Source organism: Pelodiscus sinensis, chromosome 5, assembly GCF_049634645.1.
Source record: "Pelodiscus sinensis isolate JC-2024 chromosome 5, ASM4963464v1, whole genome shotgun sequence".
Lineage (NCBI taxonomy): Eukaryota > Metazoa > Chordata > Testudines > Trionychidae > Pelodiscus > Pelodiscus sinensis.
Window position 1 is genome coordinate 116,261,530 of NC_134715.1, and position 17,308 is coordinate 116,278,837.

General features: G+C 42.7%; 1 protein-coding gene across 11 annotated transcripts in view; it reads right to left on the reverse strand.

The window, feature by feature from the left end:
• RGS12 (regulator of G protein signaling 12) overlaps positions 1-17,308 on the reverse strand; it is a 169,432-nt gene that overhangs the window by 62,669 nt on the left and 89,455 nt on the right. For 7 of the 11 annotated variants that reach the window (XM_075930830.1, XM_075930829.1, XM_014576072.3 and 4 more), the window contains 3 exons: positions 11,772-11,804; positions 3,339-3,508; positions 2,401-2,493 (listed from right to left, as the gene is read on the reverse strand). In XM_075930830.1, coding sequence (XP_075786945.1) covers positions 2,401-2,493; positions 3,339-3,508; positions 11,772-11,804 — 296 coding nt within the window. The remainder of the gene's footprint in view (positions 1-2,400; positions 2,494-3,338; positions 3,509-11,771; positions 11,805-17,308) is intronic. The other 4 variants (XM_075930831.1, XM_014576078.3, XM_014576080.3 and 1 more) reach the window with 1 other exon arrangement.

The window sequence follows — 17,308 nt, forward strand, 5'->3', positions numbered from 1 at the left end:
CAGATCCCCAGGCAGGGGGGCTGATAAGATTTTCCTGGGCAAGGTGTGTGGGAGGGCTGGCTCTGCACTCCCAGAAAGGGTGGAGCCTCAGGCAGAAGGGATGGAAGTTGGGGCAGCCAGCCTTCAGCACCACCTGGAGCACACCAGCCCTCAGAGCTGCCCGCAGCATGCTGCACAGCACTCCAGCAGCAATTTAAAGGGCCAGGGGCTCCAGCCACCATCACTTCTGCAGTAGCAGCCAATAGTCCCAGGGTCTTTTGACGTGTTGGGTCCTGGGGCACTTGCACCCTTTATCATCCTCTGTCAGCAGACATGTCCCCAGGAGAGTCCTTTAAACAAATGACTTTGTCTCTAACCCAGCTCAGATAGAACCTCAAGACAAAGACTAACAACAAACCAAATTATCTCAATTGTCTTGACAGAGCATCAGCTTTTGGCTAGCAACTTTGTACCTGAATATATAGCATTACTAGCAGATATAGCTGGCATTGCTCGGGTCATAAGAATGGCCATACTGGGTCAGACTAAAGGTCCATCTAGCCCAGTATCCCGTCTTCCAACAGTGGCCAATACCAGATGCCCCAGAGGAAGTAAAACAGAACAGGGAATCATCAAGTGATCCCTCTCTTGTCACCCATTTCCAGCCTCTGAAAATTAACTGAATTTTTTTTTAAAAATATAAACGCTTTATTTCAATGATAGTATTTTTCAAAAATGAAGGCTGGAATGAGAGTTCAGAGGTGAAAAGGGGCAGAGGGTGGATGGCTTAGAGCACAGAGTTGGGAGGTATGAGTGCAGAAGTCAAGGCAAGTGGGAGGTACAGGACTTGGGGCTCAAGCCAGAGGGCTGGGGGGGGGGGGGAGAGACGGGAGAGCTTACCAGGGCCACCCGTGGTTATGAGGGAGGTGCTGCGCAGGTGGCATCTCCTCCCAGGGGGCTGGGGCAGTGCTCCCCTACCAGCGGGTGCTCCCCAGTTGCCCCCCCATGGGCTGCAGGCAGTCTGGGGGGGATGGGACTCCAGAGGCTGCCACCCTTCCAACAGCCCTCCACTCTCCCCCACGCAGCCTGCGGGTGGTCTGGGGGAGAAGGGGAAGGTGAGGCTGCAGGGGTTGCACCCTCCTACAGCACTTCCCACTGAGGCCCACAGGCCATCTGGAGGGGCTAGGCTCCAGGGGCCACCCAATCCAGTGGCACCCCTTGTAGTTTGCAGGCTCTTGGGGGAGGGCAAGGTTCCTGGGACTGCCCCTGGCCTGCAGAGCACCATCCCATTCCCCACCCCTCCCGCAAAGGCCTGCAGGCTGTTGTAGAGGTGAGTCTCTGGGGGCTGTTCCTGGCCTCCTGCTGCCCCCAATCTACAGGCTGTTTGGGGAGGGACCAGATTCTGGGAGCTGCTCCCCCTCCAGCAGCCCGTCCTGCAGCCTGCAGTATCTCCAAAGGGGGGCTTTGGGAGATGCCCCCTCCTCCAGCGGGTCTCCCCCATGGCCTGCAGGCTCTTCACGGGGGCTAGTCAGGGTCAGGCTTCAGGTTTGGGATAGGGATGTAATAATATAGTCGATTAACTGATAAGCAAAAACTTATAGGTTAGTGCTATAGACTACATGCATTTCCTTCCTCCCCCTTGCCAGTAAATTTTTTAGCAGGGTGACCAGCAGCCCGGCTCAGTCCTGGCTTGCACCAGGTCTGGGACCTACCCTGCTGCAGCTCTGTATTAGGAACCAGGTGGGCAGCAGCCTGGCTGAGTTCTGGCTCAGGCCCCCCTGGACAGGCAGCCCGTCTGTGAGGGAAGCTGGTTTTTAAACCGGCTCCCCTAGCAGACCAGCTCCGTCTGGCACCACACACTGCTGCCTCTGAGAGACAGGATGTAGTGCGGAGTGGCAGGGGGATCCTCGGGAATGGGGCCAGAGTGCACAGGCTGCCAGCCCCACCCCTCATGGACTATAGAATAGTCAAGTAACCAATAAGAATTCACAAGATTAATCAACTATTCAATTAACTGATATTTAACATCCCTAGTTTGGGAGAGGGGCTACTTACTCAGTCTGGGGGCAGACAAAATGGCAGAGCCTAAGCTCTGTTGGCCACTCTCATGGTGCTGCAGCTTCCCCCACCCAGTGGCCACTCAGAGTATTGCATCCCTCATCTCTGCCCCTCCCTTTTGCATTTCTCCTCTCTCTGCCTCCTCCCTTTCCATGTTATGGAAAACAGTCCCATTCCTAGCACTTCCCATTTTCCAGGCACAACCAAATCTTGACCTTGGTTTAAGTTAGATAAAAGGAAGCTGCATACCAAATTTGGTGGTCCTAGCTCTTACAGTTTAGGAGGAGATCTTGAACAGATTCACAGACACATAGAAAGACGGGCTCACAGACAGACAGACTGTTATCTAGAGAGAGATTTTACCTCCTTTTTGTCATGTGCAGGTACATGGTTAAAATATTCACAGGCCTGCCAGAATAAAATATTTTCTTCACTAAACTCTTTTCGTAGAAATTCCTAGGAATAAAACATAAGCATACAAAACATATGTCACAAAATAAAGTCAAGTTTCTTACATTTTAAAACGACATATTTATGGGGGAGAAAAAGGGAGGAGAGGTTGGAGCTTGTACAAATTTGGAATCTTTTAAGCAACAAAAATGTTATTATTAGTCTCAGAATCAGGCTTTTTTTAAAATAGAACCTAAATCTAGGATCAGATTTGCCAAATACTCACTGTTTCCCTTTTTCAGAACTTGTTCAATTTGCATTACTGAATCAAGTTACAATCAATGTATTTCAATGTAGAAAGACTGTTTAGAACTTTGCAGCATGAGATTAGTTCACAGACTAATGAACAAGACTTTAATAAGGATTTAAATAATTTTTAGTTATTCTAAAATAGTTACATTTTAGGGAAACTGTTTATCTTTAACTCAACTTCCAACAGGGTACAATGGACCCAGCAAAAAAGTTTCCCTAGAGTGCAATTCTTTATTCATGTAAGTGGTCCTCCCAACCCTTGCTAGTTGCTTAAATTGGTATCAGCCTTATTATATTTTTTTAACATTTTTAATTAGAATAAAACCTTTCTGAATATAGTACTTGAGGCTGCCACTTTACTGAAAAGAGAGATAATTTCTGACATCCGTGGTAAAGCCTGTTAAACCCGTTTCCAATCTGATTTAATAATAATTCTTAATAATTAAATGATTAATATTTAAGAGTTAAAATCTAAAATATACACATTTCTTTTTGACTTTTAAACCAATATTAAAGCACATCAGAAACTGATTTACAATCTATTTTATGGAGAAATAATAGATCTTTTGGAAGCCCCCTTCTTGCCCCTCACTACTTACAGAGAAATATCTAACACCAACAGGATCTTGAAGAAGACGTTCAAATGAAACGGCCCAGCTTGCAATTCTTCTTTCTCGGAGACGTCGACAGCTTTGTACACTGGGAAGACTAGCATTGCTACTGAGGCTGTTGTCACTGATACAGTCTTTTAAATCACTACTGTTTAGTTCTGTTGAAAAAACAAAAAAACCCATTCTTTTTCTATTATCTTTTCCTTAGTAACTTTTTAGCAGGCTTTTCATGACACCTATTGATGTTCACAGTAGCAAAGACTTCACAAAACACTCCTCACTATTATAGCACCAACTACACTGAAAAATAGCTTTTCAATTTCTCTCCTATCCAATTACAAAGATAATTAAATTACTGTAAGGGCAATATGCACTTCTTTGGCAGCCACTACTGCCAAAAGCAACAAGGGGCCATGAGGAGGGGAGACAATCTCCAGTGCCCACCACTCTAAACTAGCACTTTGGGCAGATATGCTCCAGGAGTACCCCATCTTTTCATGATTATCAGGGGACTACAGCTCTCCTCAGAATTTTCCAATGGTACTGGTTCTTTAAAAGGAATCCATAATTCACCAGGCAGTGTCAATAATGCCAGGCAACAAAGCTTTATGTTCAGTCTCAACTCTATGAATTGGCTTGTATAGGTAAGGATATTGACTACTAAATATAGAAAATGTGGGAAAGGATGCAAGTCAGTAAGGAGGGGCAGGTAATCAGTCAGTCCCAGCAATACCTTCCTTATCCCTGGACAGCCAGAGCATTATAGTACCCACTCCAAACTTTCTGACACTGGCAGGAACTCACTCCTGCTCTATCCATAGCAACAAAAAGATTGCAAGAAAACTTGGGGCGCTAGTGACCTCCAGATAGAGCTATCAGGGGCAAGCAACCCATGGTAACGGTCTTCTCAGAGACTGCTACTGTTCAGCCTCTCTGACTCAGGGGATGCTGTATTCTTCTTAAAGGGTTACTGCTCCTAAAAATTTCTCTGGAAGGCTAATAAAGAAGCAATAACTCTGTTTACTACACCATTCAAATGTTTCTAAAAATAATGTTTCATTCTCTTTGGAAAAACAAAGTAAGATGTGTAGCTAAAAATATTTCCAATCTGAACTTAGTAAAAAACAAACATTTAAAGTAAGGAAACAATTAGTCCATCTACATATCACAAAACAATGTTGAAAAAATATTCTCATTATCAAACAGATATATGTGAACTATGTTAAAAGCTGTGATATGATGTTGCTGTGATTTAAGAACAAAAAAGAGTAGCTTCAACTATAGAGGCTAAGAGAGATGATAGATGTTGTTCATTGCAAGGGTGATTTTGTAGGTGAAAAACAACAATAACCCAAATACACCTAAGAAACATACTCTAAACTAAGTCCAAACATACACGCCCAAAACAAACAAAAACCACAATACCGATAGGAGTAAAATTATTACAGGCAGAAGTCTAGCAGCGGGGGGGGGTGGGGGGGGGGGGACGGACGGGGGGATGAGAGAGAGACTGTCCAGTTTATTACATTGCATGTAGCACATATGATTACCTGCCTCATAGGGAGGAGCTGTATGTGTGCCTGTGGTGCAAGTTGCTCATGTCCCCCAAAGACATAATATGGCATCTTGAGACCACAGTATCTGAACTAGTGTGGATAAGGAAGACAGAGAGGTACTCAGAGGAAAATTTCAAAGACACAATCAAGCAGTCTCATCCCCAATCTGACAGCCTCTGTGCTATAAGGATGAAAGTCTTAGGAAAGGAGCACACTGAACTGGAGAGGAAGAAGACAATCCCATTGCTGGGAGCCTCCTTCCAGATGATGTCATGGTATCCTCTCACACTGAAGATATTCCTTCTAAGGAAGGAACTCCAGTTACTAGGAAATATAAGATAATTCTAATGGGCAATTTGATTGTTATATATAAGTAGCTGGGCTTTTTATGACAGGGAAAACTGCATGTAAATTGCCAGTTGGGTGTAAAGGTTGCAAATCTCATGAGACATCTAGACAGATTCACTCAGCACCCAGTCAACCTGTGGAACTCCTTGCCAGAGGATGCGGTGAAGGCTAGAACTTTAACAGGGTTCAAAAAAGAGCTAGATAGATTCACAGAGGTTAGGTTCATCAATGGCTATTAGCCAGGATGGGTTAGAATGGTATCCCTAGCCTCTGTTTCTCTGGAGGTGGGTGACGGAAGGGATCACGCAAGGATTACATGTTGTTATCTGGGGCATCTGGTATTGGCCTCTGTTAGCAGACAGGATACTGGACTAGACGGACCTTTGGTCTGACTCAGTATGGCTGTTCATGTGTTCTTATTATGTGCAATGCTGCAGAGGAACTGGTGCAATAGTACATGTGGGTACCAGTGTCACATGGAAAAGTAGAAAAGATGTGCTGAAGGTCAAATACAGTTGGTTGGTTGGTTGGTTGGTTAATAAGACTTTAAAGTCCACAACCTCCATGGTAATCTGTGAAATGCTTCCAGTTCTATATGGAGGGCCAGAGAGACAGGCAGAACTCCAAGGTCTCAATGTGTAGATGAGACAAAGGTATAGGGAGGAAGGTTTCAGGTTTATTAGTCATTGGAGACTTTTGGGGAAAGGAGGAACTTATGCTGGAAGGATAGGCTCCATCTAAAGCAAAATGGAACCAAACTGCTGGCAATGTAAAATTTAAAAAGTTAAAAGATTAAAGTGATTTTTTGAAACCAAAAGCTGGGGAAAGCCGACATGCACACAGGAGCACATGGTTTGGACAGAGATTTCCCTTGTGGATACATTTATTAAAGGGAGAACTCTATATTTATAAAGACAATAGGAAAGAAGTTGGTAAAGTACAAATTATAGCTAGTGAGAAAAAAAATCAAATATATGAGTCCATTTAAATATAACACTTGAAGGCAAGCAATGGAATATTGACAAAATGTACAAGTGCTTATACACAAATGCTAAGATGGGCAAATGAAAGTGCCTAGAAATAAATGAGGATATTGATATAGTAGGCATCACAGGAACTTTATGAAATAAAGATAATCAATGGAACAGGGTAATACCAGGGTAGAAAACATACAGTAATCACAGAGTAGATCAAACTGGTGTATGTGAAAGAAAGCATAAAGTTAAATGCAGTAAAAATCATAAATTAATCAAACTATCATAGAATTTCTATGGATAGAAGGCTATGCTTGAACAATAAAAAACAGCAGTGGGAATACACTGTAACATTGCATCTCCATATTTCTATGGAAATATATTTTTTAATATGAGTTACCTAACTCAAACATGCTTTACGAAAATGACTATTAAGCTTAGTTGGCATTTTTTATTTTGCTTTTTTAGATTAATAACGTACTTTGTTCTATTGTCACTTGCAACCACTTAAATCTTTTATTTTATATTTATTAAAATCACTTTGTTTATCATTAACCCAATTTAAATAATTGTTGCGGCGGACACCAGCTGTGCTCTCTCTTTCATAGATACAAGCTTGCTCTGTATAAAACTTTTATGCAGAGTAAGACAAATTTATCTGGGGTTCTGGTCCTATTGAGGCTGTGCACCTTGGTGCTGTGTCAGGTGCCTGTGACTGAGCCTTCCCAGAGCTAAGTTGGTCTCAGCGACTATGCTCCTCTGCTATGGGCTGTGATCCCCAACTCTGTGTCTTTGGTGGAGCAAAACAGGATGGTGGTATGCTCCAAAGGGCTGCTGTGATCACCCCATCAGGTAACAGTCTCAAGGGAATCTCTGTGACCCAGTCCATCACACATGTTATCAACCCTCTCACCAAGATGGTGACAGTGACTTTGAAATGTTCAGGGGAATTAGAAATACTAAGAGAATATGTAATTAATAAAGGGGGATTTCAACTTACTCGATAATGTCACTATCAATGCTTCTTGGGGCATTTTGACCTGCAACCCACAAGGGTTCTTGATTTAATTGTAATTGTACAGGATCAAGCCCAAGAGGTGAATATAGTTGAACCACTCAGGAATAATGACCATATGTCAATGTAACATCAGTGAAGGGAGGGAAACATAAGAGAAACCCAATACAGTAACATTTAACTTCAAAAAGTGGAACTAAAAATGAAAAAGATAGTGAAATGGAAATTAAAAGGAACAGTTAAAACATAAAATGGCTGCAAATTGCAAATGGAATATTTACAAACACAACAAAGTTAATGCTAAATGTACACCTCCAAACTAAAAAAATTATCAGAATAATTTAAACTGGAGTGTTTATAGAATGTTAAATTATTATACACAGAAATTTTAATTTTTTGCACAGAATTCCCCCAGGAGTATTAAAGCAGTCCTAGATAAAACCTGAAGAGCAACTAGTAAAAGATACCCACACTAACATTTTTAAAAAGTACATCAGAAGCATAAAGCCTGACAATTGGTAAGTAGCACCACAGGACAACTGAGGTGCTGAATGAGCTCTCAAAAAGATATGGTTATAGTGGAGAAGCTAAGAGAATTCTTTGCATCCATCCTCACTGCAGAGGGCATGGGGGAGATTTCCATGCCTGACCCATTGTTTTTAGGAGGCACATCTGAGGAACTGTCCCCGACTGAGGTTTCAGTAGCTAATGTGTAACTAAATAACTGTGTAACTGCATCAAATTTTAGTGGTTACACAACTATTGATCATCCCGTGGGGTGGGGCCTGTAGCCACTGTGCTCCACTCCACTCCCGGGGAGCCCTCTGCCAGCCCACGCTGCTGCTGGTGCTTGTGGGGAGCCAGCTTAAAAATCCCAGTTAAAAAGTTAACTGGCTAAACGGAATGTTTAATTGGTTAACCGTGATGCCATGGCAGGGGCTGCTCCAACCGAGCTGGGCTGCTCCAGCCAGGCCAGTTAACTGGTTACTCCGCCAGTTAATTCGTTACCGTGGTAAGCATACTGGTAAGGTGCATACTTACTGGGTAAACAGTTAGTTGGTTAACACTTAGCATCCCTAATCCAGGGAGTGACAAAGAGTCTGCAAGCAACTCTGACAGGGGACAGGAAGGTAGATAATGTGAATCAAGGTACACAATTCCAGCTACATGAATAGCAGAGCTGGAGTCGACATACCTTAGAGTTCGACTTACATGTGTCCCCACCATAGGGATGAAGGGGGATCAATGGGTGGAGCAGTAGAGTACCCGAGTCGACGGGAATGTGATCAGCCGTCGATTTAGCAGTTCCTTACTGAACCTGCTAAACTGACTCCTGGGAGATCAATCTCCACAGTGTCAATCTTCCACTAAGTGAAGACAAGGTTGAAATGAATGTCCTGATCTTTGGAATCCTACAAGTCAACGTGATAATGACTAAGAGAGAAGCAGGAGTGAGCAGGAAACTAAGAGATTGAAGAAATGACCCATGAGCCTAGATATCACAAGATTCTGGTACCAAGGGGGGACTGGCTCCTGGATGTGTAGGTGGAAGTGCTCCAGCACTTTCAAAAAGCATGCTGTCATGGGATGGGCAAAGAGAGACCTCGCCATGACCCCAAATACCACACTGAGATGGCTGTCAACTGGACCTTGGTGAAAGACATTCAGCTTAAGATTCAGCAAGTAGTCCATGATGTCTTGCAGAGAGGCCTGCTCAGCAAAAAGGTACAGCTCTGAGGCCAAATAAGTAAAACTCATCCAGTTGCCCTAGTGGAAGGCTGCCAGCTGATGAGCAAAACCTAATGAACATGGGCTGAACCCACCCTTTCATCCACACTTAGCCACACATCAGCCAAGCCATCGGGTGCAATGCCACCAGGTTCAGATGCAGCAGGTTGCCATGGTTCTGTGACACAGGTGGAGTCAAAGAGGCAGTGGAAGAAGGGTGGCTACTGACAGATCCAACAGCACGTTGAACCAGGACTAATGGGGCCATGCAATGGTCACGAATAGGATTCTCGACCTGTCATGCTTTTACCAGGACTCTATGAATCAACAACACTGACAGAAAGGTGCATAAACATCCCTGCCCAAGGGGTGAGGAAGGCATCAAAAAGGGAACTTTAGTCCAGACCCTGGATGAAGAAGAACTGGTGGCACTTCAACAGGTCCACCTGGGGAGCTCTTCTCCTTTGAAAGATTACACTGACCACCTCCAGATGGAGGGATTATTTGTGGTGAGACAAGACGGTCCTGCTGAGCCAATCTGCTAGGACATTTTTGGAGATCATCCTTGTAAATGGTTGGTGATAAGATGAGTACATTCCACACACAGAAGTCCCAAAGGCTGAGCATTTCCTGAAAAAAGGCTGAGAATCTGGTCACTTCTCACCTGTTGATATAATACATTGCAGCAGTATTGTCTATCAGAACCTGCACCACCTTGACTTTCAGGTGGGATAAGAATGCCTAACAGGCCATGCAAACTGCTCTGAGTTCCCTGATGCTGATATGAAGAGCTAGGTTGCCAGTAGTCAGCAGCTCTAAGTGCTGAGCTCACCCAGGTGGGCTCTACAGCCCAGATCCTAGGCCAGGGGTGGACAAGAGGCTGCCAGCAGGCTGGATCTGGCCCGCCAAGCCACTGGATCTGGTCTGTGACTGCCTCGCTGGAACCCTTAGGCAAAGAACAGCTCACACTTTAAAAGGCAGCTGTTCTCCATTCCAGACAGCTGGGGAGGGAAGAGGGAGACAGGAGACTTCTCGTGCTGTTCCCACCCCCCAGCAAAATCTCTTAGCTCCCACTGGCCAATCTCTCAGTTTCTGGCCAATAGGAGCTGAGAATTTTTGCTGGGAGCAGGGGCAGTACAGAGGACTTTTTATGGGGTTAATAGCCTCAACTGGAGAGCTCTGACTGTAGGGCTTTGGAGTGGGCGGATGATCCAAGCCAGGCTTTTTGCTTGCTGCCAACTGATCCTTCTTTGTTGGTACCAGGGAGGCATGCTTCTTTGCTCTCTTTTTCCAGCAACAAAGAGTGGTGCCGGGTAAACTCTGGTGGCACATTTCACACCAATGTTGAGGTGCTGGAAGAATTATGCAAGAATGGATTAGACATCAGATGGAGAGTGAGCTCTCTAAGGAGAGCTCAGGGTCTGAGGTCTCTCTCCTTTTGCACAGAAGGCCAAAAATTTTTACAAATCTGGTACATTTCTTTAATATGTGCTTCCATCGGACACTTGAGACAGCTGCCATAGGGGTTGCTAACAGGCCTGTTACAGGATTCACAGAGCTTAATGCCCAGTGACTGGGGCACAACCCACCAAGGGCAAAGTCCTCTCTGGGACCTAATTATTAATTTCATTAATTACATGGATGTAGCAATAGAGAGCATATTGATTAAGTTTGCAAATGACACAAGGGAGCGGGGAGCTGCAAACACTTTGAAGGATAGGGCTAAAATTAAAAGGGATCTTGGTAAACTTGAGAACTGGGCTATATATAACAAAATGAACTCAGACAAATGTAAGGTGCTACACTTATGAAATAAAAGCCAAATACACAAATATAGAATAGGGAATAACTTGCTTGGCAGAAGCACTGCTATAAATGGTCTAGGATTGTGGTGGATCACAATCTCAACAAAAGTCATCACTGTGACACTGTTGCGAAAAAAGCAAATACAATTATAAGTTGTATTAACAGACACACAGCATGCAAGCCACAAGAGATGATTTTTGTCACCACTGCATAGAAAGGATGTAGTGAACCTGGAAAGCATCCATAAGTGAATGACAAAGATGATCAAAGGGATAGAATGCGAGCCATATGAGCAAAGGCTGAAGGAACTGGTCATGTTTAGTTTAGAAAGAGAAGAATACTGATACTGGTCTTCAAATATTTGAAAAACTGTCATAAAAAGATGGAGAAGAGTTATCCTCTATTGCCACAGAGGGCAGGACAAGAGGCAATGGGTTCAAATTACAGGATGGCAGTTTCAGACTAAATCTCAGGAATAACTTCATACCTGTAATAGACTGCTTCACAAGGTTTTTGGAAGTTCCTTCACTGGTGGTTTTCAAAAGGTGACTGGATAGCCATCTGTCTTGGATGGTTTAGACATCATAACTCCTGCATCTTTCAGGGGGTAAAACTAGATGACCTTTGAGTCCTTTCTAACTGTATGGTTCTATAATTCTGTGATACTGGAGTAGGGCTGCCTATTTTGGTTGGACATATTCCTGGAGGTTTCATCAGCTGAAAATCTTTAATTAAAGATTAATCTCCAATCCCTGGAGACTCCAGGACAATCCTGGATGTTTAGCAAACTTATCTTAGAATCACTGTAGCCAGTTCTCTGAAATCATCTGCTTCATGTGCAGTGGAAGTCCAAAACAAAGAAAAAACCCTAACAGATTGTTAGGAATTACTAGTAAAAGGACACACAAAACCGTAAACATAACAATGTCACTAAATAAATTCACAGTACACTCACATCATAATGTCACTAAGTAAATCCACAGTACACCCATACCTTGAATACTGTGTGCAATTCTGGATACCCCACCTGAAAAAGATACATTAGAATTGGAAAAAGTACAGAGAAGAATAACAAAAATAATTACAAGTATGGATCAGTATCCATAAGAGGAGTGATTAAAGAGACTGTTCAGCTTAAAAAAGAAATGACTAAGGGGAATATGACAAAAATCTATAAAATCATGAATGGTATTGAGAAAGTGACTAGGGAAACATTATTTACCCTTCACATAACTCAAGAACTAGAGGTCACCCTAGTAAATGAATAATAGAGAGTAGGCTTAAAACAAACAAAAGACCACTATATACAGTCAATCTGTGGAACTCATTGCCATGAGATGTTCTAAAGGCCAAAATAATAACTAGGTTCAAAAAAGAATTAGATAAGTTCATGGAAGATAGGTCCACCAATGGCTGTCAGCCAAGATGGAACTCCATGCTCTGGGTATCCCTAAACATCTGACTGCTAAAAATTTAGGATTGGTTTACAGAGCATGGATCACTTAAGTGTTCTATTCTGTTTACTCTCTTTGAGGCATCTGGCTCTGGCCAACATCCACAAGCTGTATACTGAGTTAAATGGACCACTAATCAGGTCTAGAATGGACATTCTTATATGATTTAGGACAAGAGCATCCATGTGCTTGAAGTGTTCACATGAGAAGCAACGGAATCCAAACAACTGAATGCAAGACTACATTCACCTTTCAGGACACTATTTGAAATGTGATCAGATACTGCTGGCACTGTAGGAATTAATTAGGTATTAAAATATAAAAAGATTGCAGAACACCTATATGTTCTTGACGTTGCAATATTTTTCAGAACTCTTTCTACTGTGGGATTTGAAAACACCAATTTTTCATGAAAAGAAGATTCCTGAAAAGCTGATATCATAGAATCATAGAACCATAGAGCTGGAAGAGACCTCAGAAGGTCATCAAGACCAGCCCCCTGCTCTAGGCAGGACCACTCCCAACTAAATCAACCCGGACAGGGCTTTGTCAAGCCGAGACTTAAACACCTCTACGGATGGAGACTCCACTACTTCCCTAGGTAACCCATTCCAGTGCTTCACTACCCTCCTAATGAAATAGTTTTTCCTAATATCCAACCTGGACCTCACCCACCACAATTTGAGACCATTGCTCCTTTTCTACCATCTGTCATTACTGAGAACAGTCTCTCTCCATCCTCTTTGGAACCTCCCTTCAGGAAGTTGAAGGCTGCTATCAAATCCCCCCTCACTCTTTGCTTCTGCAGACCAAACAGACCCAAGTCCCTCAGCCTCTCCTCATAAGTCATATGCTCCAGCCCCCTAATCATTTTGGTTGCCCTCCGCTGGACCCTCTCCAATACGTCCACATCCTTTTTGTAGTGGGAGGCCCAGAACTGGACACAATACTCCAGATGTGGCCTCACCAGAGCTGAATAAATAATGACATCTCTGAATCTGCTGGCAATGCTCCTCTTAATGCACCTAATATACCATTAGCCTTCTTGGCTACAAGGGCACACTGTTGACTCCTATCCAGCTTCTCATCCACTGTAACCCCCAAGTTCTCATAGCCAAATGAACTTTCAAGGAGCTAAGGGGCCAGGCTCAAAGATGTCAACTGTAACAAAAAGTTCAAAATGTTTGGAATCTGGACTGACATGGGTTAAATTCCCTTTGAGGTCACGCAAATCAAAAGTTGCTTCCACTTGGACAAATAGGCAGAACTTCCAAACACTACTTCCAAACACTGTCTCCCATCCTTATCTAGCTATGCAGCATCTCCACAGTAAGGTATAGACCACTGGTGGGAGTCTATTGCTGTTCATCTTTCCCACTCCATGTTGTCCTGTCACACTCTCCAGCCACTGCTATCTCTAGCATTAAAAGTCTCCCAGCAGCATGTGTTTAGTCAAATGAAGGGGTTGATCTAATGAAGTCCAAACCAAAGTAAAACTGCTCCTTGCTTCCTACTATACTAGTCACTGTAGGCACATTGACGCTAATGATAGTGATGTGCCATAGAGGATCCAGAAGAAATTGAAGTTTCATGAGCTGTTCATTCAGGCCAATAGAGAAGTCAGGAAGTTGTCTCAGGAGTGATATTCTTATGGTAAATCCAACTCCATTAATCCTGTCTTCATCCTCAGCTCTTTCTTTCCAAAAGGAAGTATAATTTCCTTCTCACTGATGGAACCTTCCCCAGTCAATCTAATCTCACTCAGTGCCGCAATATCAATCTGATAGCAGGTAAATATTCTGGAGAGAAGAGCTGTTCTTCTCTCAGGCCTTCATGCATCACCCATAAGGGTTCCGTCATTCAATGCTCCTAAAGTGGGTCTTTTCTTCTTTATTGTTTGTTGACCACTGTAGGATAATCTAACAGCCACAGTAGTCTGCCAGATATTATGGGGCAGGCAATTTTTAGGGCACCTTTTCTAGCACTTTGCCTTAAAAAGGATGAGCAATGCTATCCAAAGAAAGTCTGCTCAGTTGCTGTGGATGCTGCTGAATGTCTCCGCTGCCCTGGGGACAGAGCTGAACTGTCACTAAACCCAAGAAGTGTGGCTATGACGTTCAGTAGTCATCTTAACCTGTAGCTTCATCATGTTTCATCATTGCAGAACTTGAGTTAAAGATATGATTATAATTATGAATAGATTTCATAAGATATTAATGGGATGAGAGTTCTGAGAAAATCTGTGCCTTCATGGCCAGGAAATCACAAATTGATTTACTCCGCCAAGTCCACCGGAACAGTTTTGCATGCTAGAGAAAAACTGTTTCCCTGTCTTGCTGAGGACAAAAGACCTATTGGCTATCCTCGTTTGGTTTGGCCTGATTGTCCAAGCAGTTTCCTGTGGTGTGGCCACTGTCACACACAAACAACTACAGTAAAACCTGTGTTATCCAGCATGCCCGGGGATTAGGGCATGCCAGTAACCTAAAAATTCTGGTTATCTGAGGGAGGGCGGGAGCCGTGTGGGGTCTACGGGGGAGGGGGGCAGAGGAGGGAGGAAAATGGGAGCCATATGGGGACCAGGACGTGGCCTGCTGGGGGGGAGGGAGAGAGTGGGAGCTGGCCTGCCGGGGGTGCCAGGAGCCGCAGAGGGAGCTGAAATGCTTTCTACTTGCTTCCGGCTGCCGTTTGCCCCTCCCCCAGGTACGTGCTGCACGCTACTCTGAGGAGCGGCCCGGCACTTAAAGGGACAGTTTCCTTTTTCTGCTTTTCCCAGCATCAGAAATTTGCCGGTTTCTACCGTTTTCTGGATGCTTACGTTCCGGATAGCGCAGGTTTTATTGTACTTGGAACCAAAGAAGATGAATTACTCCCAAAGAAGCAAGATATGATCCTCTAACAAAGGTTGCCCTAGTTCTCCATATACCTCTAGTAGAAGGTGCTATATAAGTACAATCTATTACTAATAGGTTAAGTGGTTTTTCCTATTCCTAAAATATCTTATTTTTGTATGTGATAAAGAAAAAAACCTGTTAAGTCCTATTGAGGAAAAAAGTGGTATGAAAAACAGACAAAAAGGAAAAGGTGAAGAGGCTATAGTAGAGGACAAAGGAAAAGAGAAGTATCTTTAAAGAAAATAGGCTACATAACCAATAATATTATAGAAAACACTATACTATCAAAAATATTATTTAGTGCGAATGTAAACTGATTGCAAAATTAGATTCAAAGTCAGTAAAAACAGTATGCTCTTCAGAGAAATATTAGCTTGGATTTTCCAACTTAAGAGATCCAACTACATACAAGGAGTAGTTTCACTAAAAATGATATTTTATAGCCACTCTGAAAGTTCTGTCATTCAAATGAGAACTATATACCCATAGCCTATATTATAAAATACTGCTCCTCCTCCTAGGAAGCATAAACTTTCATTGAGAGGCATTCACATAGTTAAGGTGATAATGAAATAGTGACCAGATCTCTAAAATATTAAAACTTTTCTGAAATTTCATTTTTAATTATATATATTCTAATTTAGCAAATATTAAATTATATCGTAGCAATTATTTGCAGAATACAGTTTCCTCATAAGCAAAATAGTAACTTATTAAAACAAATCGAAGTAGTCAAAGAGTTGGCTTGAGAAGGAATGAAATTAATCTACTTATTAATAAACTTTCAGTGGCGGTAATATTTAGGACTCTCAGGAATCAAGCAGATACATCATTATAGTTAATGTGATTTTCCTTCTGGCCATATTCTAGGTAAAGCTAGTAAAAAAGTCTTACCAAGTAATACCCAATTTACATTTTTATCCCCAAATGTATTCATATTTTCCTTCCGGAAGATATGTCATGAAATAGGAGGAGGAATCATATTAGGTGTTAAACATTATTTCTCAGAATGTTACATTTAACAAGTGTCAGTTTCCTCATCCCTCAAGATAACAAAAGACCAAAGAGTACACAGAAACAAAAACTGCATACACAGCTTTTAAGACACATATAGTGTTCCCTCTAATCTTTTCCATCCACATGCAAATTTTCTCCATGCATGTATGGAATGAATTTTATGTGCACACTGAGGCATGTGTGAATGTGCACCACCAGAAGCTGTGGGTTCTCTGCTAATCAGCTGAGCAGCATTTGAGTCTCTTCTGAGCAGCTGCAGAAGTGCACAGTTTACAGGGAACACTGGACACATATATGAAGAGGCACTTTCTTGGTTAAGGGGAGAAGCAGAACTGTCTACAATATGTAGAGAAACTAATTTTCTTCATAGTTTATGTGATAGCATGGATCACCCAAAAAAGTTGATTTGGACCACAAGAACTATCTTTAAATAGTCCCAGAATTTTAAATACTTACAGATTTTATTTAACAAACTCAAATTATTTCAGAAAAGGAAATTTTATCTATTAATATAAATAACTATTCAAAAACAATTAACACTGAAAGTTCCTTTCTAATCCCTGAAGATAATCACAGTCAATGTTGTTCCAAAATCTGTATAGATTTCTGCAATAGTTTTTATTAATCTGAAAACATGGGATAAACCTTTTTTCCAGAAGTATTAATAAGTATTTTACTTTTCTGTGCCATGATCCATTTCAGTGACTGAGATTAAGGTCACCTCAGAATAGAACAGGTGTGAATTTACACTTGAAAATGACCTCACTTTGCACAGACCTCTGATGAAGTAGTACAGGGTATGTCTACACTACCCCGCTAGTTCGAACTAGGAGGGTAATGTAGGCATACCGCACTTGCAAATGAAGCCCGGGATTTGAATTTCCCGGGCTTCATTTGCATAAGCGGGGAGCCGCCATTTTTAAAACCCCGCTGGTTCGAACCCCGTGCAGCGCGGCTACACGGGGCACGAACTAGGTAGTTCGAACCCGTTACTCCTTGTGAAATGAGGAGTAACAGTAGTTCGAACTAGGAAGCCTAGTTCGAACTACCTAGTTCGTGCCCCGTGTAGCCGTGCTGCACGGGGTTCGAACCAGCAGGGTTTTAAAAATGGCGGCTCCCCGCTTATGCAAATGAAGTCCGGGAAATTCAAATCCCGGGCTTCATTT